Source organism: Plutella xylostella, chromosome 10 (genome assembly GCF_932276165.1).
Source record: "Plutella xylostella chromosome 10, ilPluXylo3.1, whole genome shotgun sequence".
Classification (NCBI taxonomy): domain Eukaryota; kingdom Metazoa; phylum Arthropoda; class Insecta; order Lepidoptera; family Plutellidae; genus Plutella; species Plutella xylostella.
The window spans coordinates 6272764-6292154 of record NC_063990.1 but is presented as its reverse complement, the minus strand read 5'-3'; the positions used below and the strand labels follow the sequence as shown (position 1 = coordinate 6292154).

The 19391-nt window shown below is 38.9% G+C and overlaps 1 protein-coding gene and 1 long non-coding RNA gene across 10 annotated transcripts in view; both read left to right on the top strand.

The window, feature by feature from the left end:
* Window positions 1–19391, top strand: part of LOC105380532 (Ca(2+)/calmodulin-responsive adenylate cyclase) — a 79986-nt gene that overhangs the window by 41039 nt on the left and 19556 nt on the right. For all 9 annotated transcript variants that reach the window (XM_048623310.1, XM_048623309.1, XM_048623308.1 and 6 more), the window contains exons 6-7: window positions 7700–7811; window positions 9689–9816. In XM_048623310.1, coding sequence (XP_048479267.1) covers window positions 7700–7811; window positions 9689–9816 — 240 coding nt within the window. The remainder of the gene's footprint in view (window positions 1–7699; window positions 7812–9688; window positions 9817–19391) is intronic.
* LOC125489029 lies at window positions 12040–12573 on the top strand. The gene is made up of 2 exons (XR_007266679.1): window positions 12040–12098; window positions 12319–12573. It is a non-coding gene; the product is annotated as an uncharacterized LOC125489029 (long non-coding RNA).

Here is a 19391-nt window from a genome sequence, read left to right as displayed (position 1 = left end):
TACTATTTTGTACTTGTATGTAGGTCATTGACCCCTGTCTCATATTTCTTCACAGTCTGTAGTTGGAATGAGTTGGAATGATAAAGTAGCCATTTACTGCTTATAAATAACCTGCATTGTAATGAATTGCACAATTATTGTGACAAGTTCGTATGTTTCTCGGATCCTCACTCTTTCGCTGCCTAACATAGGTATAGGTAATTATTATAGTATGAAAGTATTGCTTAATTACTGCTTAATTGTTGTGTAGTTAAGGTTAACTAACCCCGTAGGCTCGTCCTAGTCTAAGGTTGGATGGCCGTATTTGAGAGATATCCTTACGCAATATTTATGATTTTTCAATTTAAATTTCGAGTAGGTACATACAGTAAGCGGTTTAACGTAATGTTTCAATCAACAGCCATTTACGTGTCTGACTGAAAACAAAACACACACGAACGTTTCAGTAAGTAAATAATAAAATGGAATTGCCAATAATTGTTGTGTGTATTTTTACGATTCTTTGTCCGTATTACGAGCTGCAAGTAGGTAAACACATTGTAGGCTTACTTTTATAGCTCATTGTATTAGTATTGTATTGATGTTGTATCATATTGATTGAAATGACGAGGATACGTCTACCGCTGTCATTATTTAGCTGTCATTGTTTTTGTCGTGTACTTTATTAGTTGGCCTACGATCATTGTAGTGGTTATGCCGTCGTTACATTCTTGTTTGTTAATAAAACAGTAGTTCCATCGTTCCATCTTGTATGTATACTTAGTCGATATTAGAAAAGACTTGGATAGTCGACGCACGTATGTAAATAAGCTAATACATAAAAATATACATAGTCGGGTCACGGACAGCTACGGATCTTCGGTCAACGGCAAACCCCAAGGGCTGTATGTTATGTAAAAAAAAAACAAATTTGGCATCCGCTCACAATATCTAATTGCCAAGAAAGACATGTAACGGACATGTTGAGATTTTCTTCGCCCCCTTATTTATTAGTGCTGCCAAACGTTTGACGTCACCGCTGTACTAGCTAGCGATATTATGTCCAGGAATTGACTAGGAAAATATACAAGTATGTACGGTCGCCTGCGCCTATAAGTATACAGGCGGAGTTTTTAAAATAGCGATCTCAAGCTCACTGCTGCTCAAGCACATCCACATAAACACCACTGCTACACACATCACACACAACACGTCCCCGGATTTATAACAGATGTAGCTGGTCCCTTCATCATCAGGGATCGCGCGTGGTACTCGGAAATATTATGTAGAACATGTTTATTTATTAGTCCTATGGGCAGTATATGTCTATCACGAGAACAAACAGACTGAATGATATTGTCAATTAGGTCCAAAGAACTACGCCTAGTCGATTGTACTCACGAGTCTACCAGTTGTACTCAATGATTACGACCTATAACCAAGTTTGTTTATGTTTACTGTTGCCATCTAGCCTCCGACTTCCAGACCGACGTCCTTATCTTGGTAGCTTTGGTGAGGATTTTCAATGTTTATAAAAATAACTCGATTTATGGTGTATTTACTCCACATTGTACTAGTATATTTCGTATAAGTAAATGATATTTTTAATAAACTGCGCCATTACTGAGATCTCACTGTAAGTAGGTATTCTTCTTAAAGCTCAATTTCTGAATATTCTTTTTCACTTACGTCTAAATCCGTTGTTTTCTTTAGACGGTAAGCTTGCCTTCGAGGTTTTCACAAAACGGCTGCCAGGGGCTTTCTTATTTTGCACTTTCGAGCACATTCAATGCGCCATTTTATCTACTCCTATTCATCCCTTAAAAGGTTGATATTAGGTAACGTTATTAGGATTATTTTCGACCTAAAAATTCATCAAATTAAGTACCTAATATTTTATAGCGTGTTTAATTTAAGTTTTTGAGTCACTTCAGACTGGCTGAAACAAAGTGCCATTATACGGAATGTTGCGAAAGCGGCATACTATGCAATTTAGTTAAAGTAAAACTTATATGTATTCAGAGGTAGCCAAAGCCAACGTGGTCGCTAGAGCACACAGTTCACTTACAAAGTGAAATTCATATTTATGAAGTCCCACTTAAAATAGCATTGTTCCCGTTACACGGAACGTTTAGTCATGTGCACTATATGCCTATCTACTCCTATTATATATTTATAGTTAAGTGACTATCGTTCAAAGAGGTTTAGTAATGATTAATAAATTTAATGTATTATTTTTAAGTAGGCAGGTAATAAGAGTGAAATGATTTTTGGAACTTATAATATTGTAAAGTGATTTGATGTATGCAACGAAAAAACTACGAAATAATATATTTTAAAATCTCTCAAAACCTATGTAATGTACATGTATGTCAGAGTGCTTTATCACTTATTTCCCGGAATTTTCACGAGAATTCCTTCGATCGCGATGCGAAGCACACCCGAAACAAAATTAAACTTGTATGAAAGGTGTTTTTTTTTAAAGCAACTACTCACAACACTAACACAGCTCATGCGATTATCTCACTGCAATACATTAGTCATCTAGAACGAGTCATGGATTGTTTTATACATAAATAAGTACCCTTATACTGACCGGGACGTGTGGCCGGTAATACATACTACCTAAGTATTTATGTTACTATATGTCCATGTATAGGTATATCATTTTACGATATCTGCTATGCGAAGGCACGACTTCCCTCTTTTGTTTATATGTAATAGTTATATATTTGCTATGATAATGATGCTGCTAAAGATTTGGTCTGATTATGTTTTGTGCTCGCAATGTGTGTTTCTAACATAACATAGTCGTAACTCACGTCTCATCAATCTCATTAATACACAATGTATCTTGTATGTCTGCCACTTTTGTAGTTCTTCTGTTACAATAATACTGGAAATGTAAACTCACTTCAGTGGAAACAACGAGACTGTAAACGAAAATAGCCATCAGTTTCTGCGAAAGAGCATGTCGCCGCACCGTCTCTATTGATTCTCTTCCACGATGCGACTGCTGCGTGCTGTGAATCGAGAAACTGTATCGAGAACAGACGAGTACTCGATGCGAGACTTCTCGGATGTGCCGTGGCGGGTTCGAATACAACGATCGTTGTTGCCGACTCCAGCACGCGCCGTCTGCAACCCCTCGCTCGTAATTACAAACATGTCTGTAAAACAAACTTATTACTCATGGTATGTTGACAATGGCCCACACAATGCAGCCTAATGCGCGCCGTCAGCGGACACGTTAACAACGTCCATTTGTTTCATATCGACAGTTTCATTGACGCAATGGAAAAGCTTTTCCTGCCGTGAAATATTGAGTGTCGTTTGTACGGAGCTAAAGCGACGCAGCGGCCGCGACACTCGAACAGAAAAATTGAATATTAATAGAGCTTTCAATCTGAAGCGTGGGAGCACCGGCGATTTCAACATGACCGGGTAAATATAAGCAACGGAGGCGGAAATTTATACTCGGATGAATAATTTAGAAAAGCATACGAGGTAGAGAGCGGTGGAGATGCAGCTCATTTAGTTTTTACTTACACCTGGAATAGATCTGTGTAATGTTTGAAAATAACACGGCTAATCTATCATCGCGGCGGTCCGTGCGGCAATGACACACAGAATACACGGCTAAATATAGATGGCCACATCGGTCACACAACGCAGCAGACAATACCTCTGACCGCGATTATACCGCATTGTCAATGCGGTTTGCAACCGTGCCGTATCTACAGTTAGACAGGCCTTCTCAATGTTGTAAAAGCCTAATGCCTTTTGATTTTTTATTAATTTCTACAAAAATAATTCCCCCTTTGTGCCTATTCATACTTTGTGTTTAATAGTGAGATACTGTCTGGTTGAGAAAGTAATTTAATGGGCCATCAGGCACAGTTTAATTACGTAGTACATCTCTGTTCATGATCTGAATGTCGGCCGCCGCTTCAGTCGATCCGTCTTGTTGTCGACAAGCAATTAATGGAAGTTTTTGTTATTATCATGTAATTTGTCATGGTTTGTTTGTGAAAGCTTTCCCTAGGGCAGCAGTATCAGTGACCAACTAGCCTTTTAGCCCATTAGCAAAGGAGTGTCATATCGATCGAAAGCTTTAGTAATAATTGAATTACTTGACAAACGAACATGCATAAAACTAATTATTTTACGTTGTAAGTGTGGCTTGGATATTTACCAGGAAGTTTTTACAATTAAAAACCTAATACTAGGTACTAAATATAATTGTAGCTTACTTAACTGTCGTACACTATATTGTCATAAAATAGTTTAAACCAGGTGTTAAATACGTAGATGATAGTTTCCGCTAAACATCGCTAAACGTCTAGTTTTCATAGTGAGGCCATTAGCCCCTAGCGTGTTGAAAATCATACTTGAACGAGTTATGATAGAGCTATAAAGGGCAGATATTATTTAATATTTATGCCTATAATACAGATTGAATTTTAAATAAACAAAATATTACTGGAATACCTGTAATATTTTGTTACAATAATTTTGTTCAATATTTTGTTAAAATCCCGTATCTTTCTTAGACAATATATTATACTGTATAAGTATTTGTTCATTTATGTATCTTACATATTTCATAATAATTATCGTTACTGAAATGAAACCATCTACTTGCAGTTTCAGAAATCCACTCCAAAACTATGATTACATAAACTTTTACATAATATAATGCATCCCTCATTCCCTACACACACGTATATCGTATGTGAGTGATACCATAGACAGTGAGAGCGCTGCAGACTGATCCCTTTAGCCTAAGCGGATTTAACTGCAGCCGTCTGACTTTTGTCTGCCAGTACCAAATCCACTTACCCTCATTACACTATAGCTACGTACTCACGTATCCGTCTGTTGAAAACCCCAAGTAATGTAATATTCGACAGCATTAACATCAAAGTTATCTATTAACGTGCGAGTAAGCCGTTTGATTTGTGTGTCACACACATCTGTAGATCAAAGCTGTGGGATGTATCATCAATCTGCGCGGTGTAGTTGTTGAGTGGTTTCGCACATTCCGGGCGGCCGCGCGAAATTGCCTGTCCGACTTGTGTGAGACGCTGCGAGTCACGCCAACCTGTGGGTTCAGAACTTCCACTTCCACGATATTGTTCATGTAATGTTGCAAGTGTCCTACAGTCCTATGAACAAATATTAAAGTATATTTCAGCTGCAATTTCAGAAGAACAAAGCCAACTTCAAATCTCAGGCTGCGGTAGCAAATTAAATTTGCAATAATCAGCTTCCCTCAGCGCGGAGACTCTCATTACCATTGCTGAGTGGCTTAAGTGAGAGATATACTGCTCGTGTAGCCCTATATGTATAATTTAGGCGAGAAGTAGCACGCTAGATAGATAGCTCTTGCCATTTGCATGAAACACTGAAAGCTGCTTCGAGCACGTAATTTATATCGCGTCAGAATTATACGGGTAATGGGCCATGTTTGCAAATACGATTGCAGTCTCTGCTTGTAACTGAAAGTTTACAGAATGTTAGTTTTTATGTTTTGCACTTCATTAAAAGTAAATTGATACTTAGAAGATTTGTGTACTTATAATAGCTTACAGGGAAGGAATCGTAAAGTCGTTGTTTACAAGTTGGTTCGTTGTTTCCTTACTTAATTTGCTTTCAAATACGAGATTCAAAGCCGCAATTGCTATCACGTCATATTTTGATGGTCCTAGTTTCATAAATTCATTTTACTGAAAATATTGCTTTAATTTCCGTTTCATAAAGGGTAACAATATTCTTATTCACAGCACGCAGTTTGTTTATAATGTATTTCGTGTTTGTTGTCCTTTGCCGGCCACGGTCGCCATTATTCAGGCTTCAGCTAATCTTTCATTTCATTAGGAGTGATGGGTGAGATGGGAGGTGCGGGGAGGGGCTCCTCTATCAGGCGTCCTGACTGTCTCCACCACTGGTACTCCGAATAAAAACTACACCCTTTGTTATATTTTAGTTTCTTGCTGTGTATCTTCAGCCTATTCCTCCATATTGTAATGTAAATCAAATATGTAACCAAGAATAGTGGATGTTTTCGCCAAGATATATTTGAAATACATTTTATACCTCGTTTAATGTCCCTTTAGGGGATCAACGAGGATGGTCAAAGGGTACTTGTTGATGCGAGGAGGCATGCGCCATGCAGCCCATTCATTCGCTTCTGCCTCGATATAAATTAGCTGTATATATTCCGGTAACCCTCTTACGCGTCGTCCAGGGCTAAACGGATTATAGCCGGCGCAAATAGGTCTTCGTTGATATAAGATTAAAGGTGTTTGTTGTTTGATTTATGTGTAAAGGTATGGTGAGGTTGAAACTTGATCTAGGTCCGTGCAGACTTTGTATGAGCTTATTATATTTTCTATTAATCATGGACTTACACATTCGTAAGATTCTCAATCATAACAGCACAGCTTGAGGTCAATATCTGGCGAATATTTTCGTAGCTGTGTGATATAATGATATTGAATGAAAATATTTGTCCAGAACAAAACGCACAGTGGCAACTCATTATAGCTTGAGGGCCATTGAGAACCTTCAAATGAATTTTCTCTTTGAGATTTATTTTTGGGTGCCGAACTTTATACCTCTTAATATGTATACAGATTTTATTATTCAAAAGCTTCGATTTTGAGTAGTTCTTGCTTTGATACCTAAACATCTGAGTATCGCACGTAATGAAATCTGTGACCAAAATGTTTAATTTGTGGCTATACATTTATACCGATCGAAACCTCATTTATTGCAACGCCCTGCGGTGGCAGCTTTATTAATCGCTCAACCATTTTAATCATACCGTTTGAAATGTCGAATTGTAGGTTCCAACCATTATGCTTACCACAAACTACAATATTACGAAATTATATAAAGTGCATGTCATAAAGGCTTGTTGCGGCTGGGGCAGCCAATTGATGGAACTATGTCAAACCGTCCTACTGGCTCGGAGAATACTGATTTGGAATCCCGTCTCGATCCGATCGGAATTTAGCGTCGCAATGGCGAAGCGCTGGCATGCGGGCTCCTTCCAAAGGTCTAAAGCATGAATAGGCCTTTTTGAACATTTTTGTCTGAACACATTCCAATTGAAAAATGTGGGTTTAAAAAGTTGGTGTATGAAGAATTTTAGGTCAAGGTAGCGTTTGGACATGTTTGGCTGAGTTCAAGTTCAAACAATAGCCAGTGAAGAATTTGGAAAAATATTTCTTATTTGTCCGGAGGTCTAGAAGGAAGTCGAACAGTTACTAGTCTAAATAAACTTCTGAAGTTAAAGATTGTGCTTTCAAACTTTCCATCCATTCACTTTTTGACCAGCCCAAGTGAACTAGGTGTAAAATTGTGTATGCTGTCTTTTGAATTTTCTATCCAGCCTCCTCGATATCCGGCTGGAGGTTAGTCCCTTATCTCCAATAACTATTATCTTCCCAGGCATTCCAAATAAACCACCATTGTGTGCATTGTCCACCAACCCGTACTAGGCCAGCGTGGTGGACTACGCCTAAAACCCTTCATTGGAAGAAGACCCGTGTCCCAGCAGTGGGGACGTGATGGGTCGTGATGATGATGCTGAACCATTGTGTATTGTTGCAGCATTTTATTCGAGGATATCCAGGGGTTCACGGTGCCCTAACCTCATTAACAACCATTCCTCCCAGACATTTTCAATAACAACCGTTGTGTATTGTTGCAGCATTTTGTTCGCGGACATCGTGGGGTTCACGGTGCTGGCGTCGCAGTGCAGCGCGCAGGAGCTGGTGCGGCTGCTCAACGAGCTGTTCGGACGCTTCGACCAACTCGCCAACGTGAGTAGATAGCTGAAGGAGTAGCACGGAGCGATATTAAGACGTGACAAAAGTTTAACATTGCGCTCACTCACACCGCCAACCTCAAGAGATAGCGCGACGGAGAATTTTTGGCACTTCTTAAATACGCCCCGTGATAGCCCTTCTGTCTTATTTATTGATGGACAGTTATTGTGTATTAATGAGTACAATGAATTAATTAAGAGGTACAGAACCGAACCAGAACAAATAGATATATCTAAATAATGTGATTTCATAAAATTATCTAGTAATGCCATTAAGCTAGACGTATGCTGTGAGCGCGCAGCACAGAACAGATCACAAGCAGAGGGACTGCTTCCTAACCCCCAGCATACGCCTAGTGTGGCCTAGCCTTAATGACCATTGTTTCATTCCCCAGAATCCCCACTTTAGCAGGCACCACTAATTTAATTACAATGATAGAATTTCATAACAATAGGTAGGTACCTACCTGCCTGCACAGCAGTGGCTGCCGGTGGTAAATCCATAAATTAGGCTAATAAAACAGTCGTTTTGTATAAGGATAAGGTGTTCTCGTTGTTATCCCTCGACCCTCATTAGGATTATCTTTCCTTGCTATGTTTTATGTACATTATATTCATTTTTCCACAATTATATTTTAAAAAATCCATGGGTAGGTTAGCTTACGGTCAAATCATACCTATTTTATTTTACAAGCTTAATTTTATAATCTGTTACTTATGTAGGTACTGTAGGGTTTATATAACTTTAAAGACACAGTAGCGTGATATAATAACTATCCACTCCAGAATCGATTCCGTGAAATTCGGTACGAACAATCGAACATACGAGTATTTGAAGTGATCAATTATTTATTGAATAGTAATTTGAAAACCACGTGCGCATTATTGGTTGCGTTATTAATCACGTAAATGTTTAATTCCCATTGTGGTGAAATTCGAGTAGCGCCTATTCCGCTTTCATAAGGAAGAATAATGAGATGTGACACGAATGGACTTCACAAGTTCATTAGTGAACCCAGCCGGTGGCGCATTCTATTCTGAACATTGTAATATTGTAAGCAACTTCATATGGACGAACTTTACAGTGTGTTTTGATGGAAATTGTTAGGTTGTCTGAAATCGACCCAGCAGACTATAGCAGCCCTTAAAAATCTACCTTTAAGGGCTGCTATACTCCAAATTCTTCGGTCTGTGTTAGCCTAAACTCTCCGTCAATTCGCCGTCTCTCCGCCGGCTTAAAAGTTATGAAAATGTTCTTAGGTTAAATAAATGCAAACTTTACATGCAGTGAGTTGCGCTTAGTTTACAGAAGATATTGTTAATAATCTGTTTTTATAACTATTCATTTTGAGCAGTTTTAGAAAATGTTACCTAAATTTATTCTGTATAATGCAGTCTGTAATTTTCCCTTCTTCTGCTGCGTAAATTTACGGTCCCGCTTAAAAAAAGCTAAATTTGTACAGCAAGCTGTATTCATATTTATTCACACATTTAATTCAGCAGCGCAAAACAAATGGTCTCCCATTATGTATGAAAATTTCTGCCTCACGCTCGTTTAGTTTTCCCACCCGCCACGGTCTCTACTGGGTACAGTGCCTTGAGAATTATTCAAATTCCCGTTGTTTGTCTTTAAAAATATACAATTGAATAATGTTTGCATAAAATTACAGTCGGAGCACCTCGACAGTCATCTCGACTTTATAAGTCGATACATTAGCTGATCATTAGTAAGTTAACAGGATAGGGTTGCCATTAAACCTAGAACCTTGGCATAATCAATTAATCATCTCTGTTACACTATAAGCGTAAGCCTTTTTTTGTCTGAAGATGACGATCCTTCCGCACAGTATAAACACGTTTGCCTGTCTCCAGGACAACCACTGCCTGCGCATCAAGATCCTGGGCGACTGCTACTACTGCGTGTCAGGGCTGCCCGAGCCGCGCTCCGACCACGCGCGCTGCACGGTGGAGATGGGCCTGGACATGATCGACGCTATCGCGTGAGTGCCACCCCTAACTTGCTGAAGGCCTACCACAGGGCGCACGCTAAGATGTGACAAAAGTTTTGCATCGCGCTCACTCACTTAGCGTGGTTTCGAGAGCGAGAGCGACGGTTTTATTGTCTCGTCTTGTTCCCGTACTAGGCCTTCTTACGTTATTTTTTCGTGAAAAATTGAGAGATTTCAAAATGTTTTTCTCCCAGATAGAAGTAATGAACTCATAAATCCCTATTATCGTTCCCAGAGTGCTAATAGAAACATAGTATGATGCTTAAGGGTCTTTCTCCCTTTCAAAGCGACACGGCGACAACGAAAAACAAAAGCCTTTCTTTAAATATAAAATACAAGTTCTTCATTTCATAAAACAAAGACAGGAAAAATATGTTGGTACATGTTAAGAGGAAAAAACGGTTGTTTTTCAATATGGAAGTCTTTTCTAAATTAAAATTTCAGGGTAGTATTATGATGATGACTATGACCAAAAATCACATAAAGCATCGTTTTTATATGTATTGGTTAAATACTATACACACTTCTCTTTCCTCTTCAAAATAATTCTTAAGACGGATCACTTATAATATAGGTCCTCATAAATCATGAACTCTCTTGTAAACCTAATCTAATTGCTATTCTAGAACGGTCAGGCCGTCCTAAAATATTAGTAATTAGTTTATAGGATTATCCTGTAATGAGGCTGCTAATACAATTAGCACGGCGTAATCTAACAAGTTTGGGCTGTGTTGAGATAAATTTCGCGTAATCTGTCTTCATTCAGCGACTCCATTCTGAATTTATAATAATTTTTTAAATTGCTTAAATCGTGTTTTGTTTTCATAATTCTATAATAACTTTCTACGTTGACCAGGTCAATCGTTTGAATATTTTTGACCCAAGAACTGCATGGGTACTTAGCAAAAGTAGGTACTGTAGTGTTTTCCTAGTAGGCACCCATTAAGTATGAATTCACCCAATTGTTCTTCTGAGTGTAGCAAAAGTATATACCAGTATACTATTGCACCCTGTATGTATAGGCACCTTATTAAAAGGCAGATGCATCCGAGCCACGTCTTTCCAGATGAAGCCATCTAGGGCCGGTTTGCATTCGTTTGAAGACCATTTCAGGAATTCCTGCCGTTAATTTGATTCGAGTACGGTCCAATTAAAACTTTTGATTCAAACGCCACGGCCGTCGGAGAGTTTATTTCAAATAAAATATTTACTGGGTTACATTTTTGTTAGACAGTTTGGTGTAAACAATGAACGCAATGTTTGTTTTTGTTAGCGTACCTGCTGATCATAATTTAAACACTGAGACAGTCCAAGAATTTCTAAATTTTGAAGCATTAGAAGTCGTCACATGCTGAAAATAGTTCACGATTAAACAGATTTAGATAGTACTAAAGTTTAGACGCAAAATTCCGCTCATACTTATTTTTATGCGACCAAAATATGTAGGTTACAAAATGTTAATAATGCGTTGGCCCACGGAGAAATTCGCGCGAGGATGGGTATAGCGGGGTCCCTCAGAGCGTGAAGTACGTTCACAGCTGATTGGGCTTTGACATCGTTTTACCATTTCATTTTCCTCTTCAGTTAACACTACAATCGATAATCCGCCTAGCAGCCACCCAAACATCACACTTATCACTACCGCGTCAAGCCCTAAACTTGTTCACCAATATTGTACATGTTACTTTCAATGTTTTACTTATAAACACCCTTCAATCAAATTACAACCCTTCGGTGGTAACATTTAGAACTACCATCAGGGAAACAGAAAGCTCTAAGCAGTAATGACAATCAATGCAATCTGTGTAACTTGCTCGGATCCTTAGGGTGCGTTGCACCATTTAACTTTAACTATTACAAACGTCACATCGTCTGTCAAAGCATCGGTTAAGCGAAAAATTGGTTGCACCATTCAACTATGGTTAAAATGACGTCATAACTTTAACGATAACCATAACCACCCCATGTTGGCCGGTTACTGTTAAAGTTAAAGTCAGGTAGCTGTCAAACCCGTTGTATAACCTCAAAGTAACAGTATTACGTACAAATATTAATATTCAATAATTCTTATCATGTCGCTTCTACGTGAAATAGTGCTTGAAACAAGTTCCTCAGAAATTGAGATTGAGGTGGAGTAAGTACGGAACTTATGAAATATGAAGAGAAAGGTGTACTTTCAGAGAACTGATAGATTCGCAGGTTCCAGGTCTCAAAAATGTGGCTCGTGTGTTGGCTTTAAAACTAGAACCTTTCTTACTGCCTCCAACGACGAAGTAAGTGCACCTATTATTATGTTGTAGGTGTAATGATCATCTTCACCACCAAATAAGCGTCCACTTCGAGCCATGGGCTCTTCCAAGGAGCGAAACAACACTGTGCCCTCGGCCTTCCTTATCCAGCCACTACCGGCTACCTGCCGGTTGCCGGTCCAGCGCAGCAATCTAATATCAAAGTAACCTACGTAACTCTTTAATTGAATAACCTTGTTTTCAGAAATTTTGCAATCACTCAAATACAGAAATATATCAATGAAAATAAGGACAGAACTAAGAAGAGTGCAGCCCATTATTGTGGCTACGGCATAGCTGCATAATATATTATGTAAACAAAATAGAGACCCTGTGCTGTACCACCAGCTAGGTTTTTTATGATGATTCATCATCTGATGAAGAGGAACCTGTCTCTGCAGTTAACAGGAATGATGAGCATAATCGAAGGATGTCAATAAATAATTATTTTAATAGATTACATCGTTAGTTTTTATTTCAACTTGTTACGAATTAATTAATAAGATAATTAATAATAAAGGCTTCTATTCTATTATATTCTCTGGGGGTGTAAGTACCTGCACCTGGCTCTCTCGAATGGAACCTTTGTGCATATCCCCAAGGTCTAAACTGCCTTCCAAAGCTTGGACCATTTCTCCACCACGCTGGTACACTGCGGGTTGGTGGGTTCACATATCTAGATGTGCTTAATCTAGATATGCAGGTTTCCTCACGATGTTTTCCTCACCGTAAGAGCGATGGTATACATTGTACTTATGTTAAAAGAACTCATTGGTACATGTCAGCGCCGGGATCGGACCCGAATCTCTGGCGTGAGAAGCGGGCACTTACCCGACTGAGCTACCACCGCTCTTAATAAAGGCTTATTAGAGTCTACTTTGTCGCGGGTTTTATTGATGATAATCTTTTGGTCAATATTTGGAGGAACAACAGACTTAGTTCCTATGACATGTTGACTTTGAGTGCTTTGACAGAGAATGACGGCTACAATGTACTCTGTGACGGCTTCAGTCCGACAGCTAGATTTGGTATTGCCTTACATAAAAACGTTTCCCACAATAACTTTGGGGATAATTATGTCTCAAACGAATAGCAACCCTAATAACATTAACAATGACCGACGATTTGATGGTGCAACACGTTACAGTAAAATATTAACTGTAACGACTCTGTCATTGCTAAGTTTAACCTTAACTATTACGATAACCGGGATGTTGATGCAACTCACCCTTATACTCATGCAGTTTTCAGGTCCGTAAAGTAACCTCTATGACCTAACATGTGCACACGAGCTCAGCATTTTAAATTTCTCCTCGAGCGGGTTATGCAACTGGAAAAACTATTCTTTCGATGTAATTTATCGAATTCGGAAAGAGCGTGGCTACTTATACGAAAGCTGTAACATAATTGTACAAAAAGTGAATAAAAATTATCTTTATCATCTAAAGCGTGTCTCTGTACTATCGTGCCATATAGGTACCTAGTTTTTGCGTAGATATGGGTATCATAGGCCACTATTGATATGTACCGAAAAAGTCTTACAGCAAAACTACTAAAAGCGAAGCGAAGCTCGAAACAAGAGCTAGTAAGTTATAATTAGCCAATAAGTATCGGAACGAGCCCAGGCACGAGGCCGCAGTGTGCCCACTTTACTGATCACAAAGAATATATTTAGCAGTCCTTTGATGAGGCGATGTGCAGATAAGCGGGTATCTCGGCATGCCCCGCTGCGCACGCCCCCCGGTGGAGTCCGCTGTTCTAGGGACGCGACACGCAACGGCCACGCTACTGCGATGCCACTGCCACGTATCTTAGATGGGATATGAAATACAGGCATTATGTTGTAAGACGGGCGTAGTTTACTGGATTACTATTTATTATACCACATCATTGTTAGCTGATGATGATGGTAACATAGGATGGTCTGTGACAACTGATTGTTTACTGTATTTTATAAGTCGGAGTCCGATAGTTACGCTTGTGTGTCTGTGAAAGAGCGCGTACCTTTGTGTCCGCCAGAACCATATACGAATAGATACGTGATGGATCTGGACTGCTTCGTATAAAATTGTTCATTTAATGTTATGTGGTGCTTTGTCTAGTTTTAAACTGTTTCTAAATTCGGTTAGATTGTTTCAAGTACTTGTATTTACCAGAATATACTTAGTGTTCCAGGGTTTTAGAACCCGGCTATAATGTAGCCTCTATTTAAACAGACGGGCCCTGATACGGATAAGCGCAAGGCAAATATCCCGCTCGCATCTTTCTACTCGACCTTAGCGGGTCAGTTGTTGAACTCAAACATTTGCTCGTAACTAAATATTTAAACGCCCGTGTTTAGTTAATGAGAACATTATTAATGGTCATCACTGACGTAAACGGCTTTGGGCTGGCTGTTTGGGTCAGATTATAGTGATTTTGTTTCTGCTTATGACGACCTGCGATGTAGCCATGTACTACTTAGCAAAAAAATATGTAAGACATTTAGAGCAAACACTTGGATTTTGAAAGGTGTAACGACGGGTTCTGAATACTGCGTAGGTGCGTAGCCTCCAAATATTAAAATTATCCGTATTTACCCGCAGTGATGACGCTTATATTGTGGTTGGTTGATTTCATAATAGTGGGTAATATGGTGATGTGGCGAACGATGCAACACTAGAGCACACGGAGGTGTCGGGTTGCGCTGCGGCGGCGAGTGTGGCGACCCGCCCCGCAGGCCGCGGCGGCTGCCGTGTGTGCCTGCTTTACCCCGTCTAGCTTGTCTACCGCAATGGACAGATATCTCATGCAGGATACAAAGAGGTCACTCTATATAACGAAAAACGAAGCTTTGGAGCGCTACTGCGCGAGCCACGACTCTATCTCGCTGTATTAAATATGGCGATGGAACGATAGCTCCTGTGCGTTCATTTTTCATCAGTATAGAGTAACCCTCCATTTCGGATCTCGGATTCATATTTCTGTGCTACAAGTTTCGAACCTTGCAAATATTTTGTCAGTGAAAAGAATTGCAGCTGAACTATTCGAACATTTGCCAGAGTCATCAGCATAAATCCATAAAATTACAATTTCCATTAAAATATTCCAAATGACACACAAGGAATCAATTAAATATCAGAACTCCAGTGCGCTATGTCGCGACATACCTGCCGACGTAAAAGGCTAAAGCAATCTGTTCTGCACTGATACTATGGGACCATTTACCTAATTGCTAGACATTCTCTTTACAATTTTTATGTAATTTATACAGATTGTATTACCGTTAAAGGTAATTTAACAAGATCGAACCAATTTTATGTCGTACGTTTGATGGGTGGTCGCATATATTATTTTGTATAGCACGTAGACCGTTTTCAACGATACTTCAAGCTATAGTGCCACAAACTTATCTGTTCCGATGAGAGCTCACGTAAATGTCTAATATTTCTTCATTCTACAAGATTTTAAGTTTGCCAGTAGTGGTAATTCGCTCTTGTGGTTTTAATAAACTATATGTGATCTATATGAATATATAATTCATTGGTAAATAATGATATATGGATCAATTTAGTTCGCTGTCCCCGGAACAGATAAGTTTGTCGCACTATAATGAATTGTTAATGCTATTATACGCGTATTATTTACCAGATCTTATGCTACAATTAATATGGCAAGTGCATTATTTTGTATTCACGAGTTAATGTAGACTGTAGGCAGTTGGTATAATAAACGTTAGTAAATTTTCTCTGTGCCTCTTGCAGGTTGCCTGTTAGAAAATGTTTTTACCATTAAGTCCACCTGATTGTACATAATTACTTTTGTATATTGTGTAATAAAGAATAAATAAACAGGAAATTCCTCACTCATTTACACCAAATAAAATTACACGTATTAAAAATACAAGGATGTTAACTAGAACCTTTTTTTAAATAAAGCCTGGATGACGGCAAAAGTGATGAAACAAGTTTCAGAAGTTTAATATAAACATCAAATTTTTATAATAAATTCAGAACATGTTTCGTAACTGAGTTGAAGTGAGCTTCGTATAATCGTGAAGTTTTCCTCCCGCCAACTTTCACAGGTCACGGTGGTTAAACTTTAAGTAAATTTAAGATAAAAATGGTTAAAACTCAGTAAATGGGTAAATTAAATTTTTATTCATAGGCCCTTGATCTCGTTTTCTGTCGAATCTCCAAATTGGCAATATTGGTAAAAGTGCAGTCTGCCCTTGCCATGACAGAGAGGATCCACATTGCGTATTAAATACAACATTTACTTACTTAACATTGCAAGTAGGTACATAACGACTACTACACAGAATTGTATTATAGCAGTTCGTCAGTGTTTAATGCTAGTCACAATGTTATAAGTTCAAACAACATATTCCTTAGTGTCTGGAATCAGTAAATCCAACCCACTTATCATAATAAATTCACAATTATTTAAACTACTCTCCACTATACCTAGTTACACTTTAACTATTTGAGTTCCTGTGATTAGCTGCTACAAGTCTATAGCAAATGCAAATGAATCTGGTTTGTTTGTTGGTAAACAGCGCTCGAGCGTCCATTCGGCCGCATGATGTCACTGCACCAGCGGAGTTCACAGAGTTACCAGCAGTAGCAATTAACTGCGACTGTCATTTCGCCAATGTCTCCTCATCCTAACTAATATTATAAATTCGAAAGTAACTGTCTGTCTGTCTGTCTGTCTGTTACTCTTTCACGCCAAAACTACTGTACGGATTTGAATGAAATTTGGTATACATATGGTCTAGACCCTGGGAAAGAACATAGGTTATAGGTACTTTTTATCCCGGAATTCCCACGGGAAAACTTTTTAAGGCGAAGCGAAGCGCGCGGGAACAGCTAGTAACTTATAAATAACATCATTTCCCGTTTCGGCAGGGTTACTCTAGCTCGATAAAAAACGAACGAACGTGAGCCGACCAGACAGTCGTGGTTAGCGCAGTAGTGCTCAGAAACTTAGTTGGGTACTTACTTTCGCAAGCTATATAGAGTGACCCCTCGGACGCGACGCACTACTGACTTGACCATCATGGCGCCACTTATTAATATTTATGCAGCTGTGTGTGTTGTGTAAACATTCAGAGGACTCGGTCCCACTAAATTGTTATAGTGCTACTAAATTTTACGATTTCGCATTGTACTCGTGTGTGTGGTGGTGTATTAATGTCAACTGTAACTAAACAGTAAAAGTTCACATACACAATTCTAATTCAGTTCTTCCCAAACAAAATGCTGCGTATGTATAATTTTGTAAGAACTCCTGTCAGCCACGATAAAATGTAAATAAAGCTAATGGAAATCCTTCAAGAGTAAACACAAGGAACTGTAACGTCAGGCGTTCACTAAACATTAGGCCTGATCCAATATGTTAGGGAACAAACAAGAGGCGTCATATTGTGGCAATCCCAGCGGAACCAATCACACGGATGGATCCCACTCTGTGTTCGGTAATGCCGGTGGAATGGGCGCTTCTACACCGATCACACGCACACGGTGCAAGAGGGCTACTTTCGACCAAATAAGAAGTTTCGATAAGCTGCCATGCAAACGTTGCTTCATTAGAATCGCGGTAAGTGCAGCAGCGAGCGTTCCAAAACATCGTATTTCGCAAATCCAGAGTGACCCTCCAGGCCACACAATCAATGCGCATGTTTTGATAGCAGCGTTCTGATACAATCGTTTCCCTGAATACGCCTCTGGTCCCGTGCGCGTCGGCTCACTCTGGCGGTTGTTTAGACACAGTCCTCTATTTGTTGACTCGCTCAGCCCGATAGTGTGCAAGAGAACTATGTATCAGTGAAATTTCGCGTCGAACTCGCTGCTAAAAGTTCAGCTGTTATATTGGGCGTCGGAAAACATTTTCCTTTCATTACATGAGTTGATGAATTTTTAATATCCATGAAACGGAATGAGCGCTTTATTTTTGTAGACGTGTTTTTCTGTGTCGAAGGCTTTGAAACATTTACCTACTGTGAAGTATTTTCGTTGAGTCGTATTTATATAACGGCGGCGGATTCTGATCGAACAGTCGCTTTTGCTGGTAGTTTTAAGTAAATTGATGGATCCTCTACCATATTTCTTTGTTTCTGGTGATGTTGTTGAACGTCGAGGCACGAGGTGGGGGCGGCAGCTGTCTCCAGCGCGTGGAACGGCCGCGATATCAAGCGATTTATCTACCATTAAAACTCTTCCACTTGTACTGAATTCGTACCACATAAATCACTTGCGTAAACATTACCACCAACTATTCATAGGTGCAAAACTACGCTAGCAGATTTGTAAAAGCACAGCTGTAATAATTTAGCGGTGTCCCACATATTATCATTGAATTTAATGAGTGTCGTCTTTGCCAATTCCGCGGTTTAAGTGCTCATCCCGAATTCTTTAGTTTCTTTAAATTAAAGGTCTCATTTTGATAGGCTGTTATTTTGCTTACAGATTTTTATGATGTCTACGTCCATAAGCATCAGTCAGTACATCAGTAGATCTGAATCTGTAGAATTTTTAATAATTGGCTTGTAATATCAACCTTCATGATATTTAAAATGAATAACTTTATGGTATTTCCACACAAAACGCAGGTCGGAAGCTTCAAAGTTACAATTCAATATACGAAGCCTTTACAGCGAGAGTTAACCCTGTGAAACACAATTTACGGGATACAAAAGTTCCATTACAGTTCATAGCATTACGTATTCAAAGAATTTATATTGCGCCCTTCCCCCTGAACAAATTCAGAACAATGTTTCAGTAATCGGGGCTTAAACCTAAGGGATTAAATATGTGATATAATGTTTGACCGGAATACCTACATAATATATTCATAATGTATATTATTTTATCGGTAAGTACCTATATATGCACATGCAGGTCAGTGTATAGAAATGCTTATTTTTAATGGTGGGTATTTGGTGGCAATATTATTATTTATCAATAAGTATCAATAGAAGGTAGTAGTATTTTTAGGTTAGGTTCATTGTATAACGATGCGGTTGGGCCCCCTATTCAACGTGTACCTACCGGAAACATACCAGACTGTAAAGATATAAAATCGCGGAATTTAAAATAAGGCAAATACAAAATCATCCTGACCTGCAGGCATTCGGCAGTGGCAATTATGTGGATGGCTATATGGTAGCTATTACCAGCGGATGCTAGAATGTCCTGCTGAACACGTCTATAATATAAAATTATATTTATTTTCAAGTAAATTCTAACCAATTAAAAATAAGACCGGTTATTTACCGAACCTACATTATTATTTTAA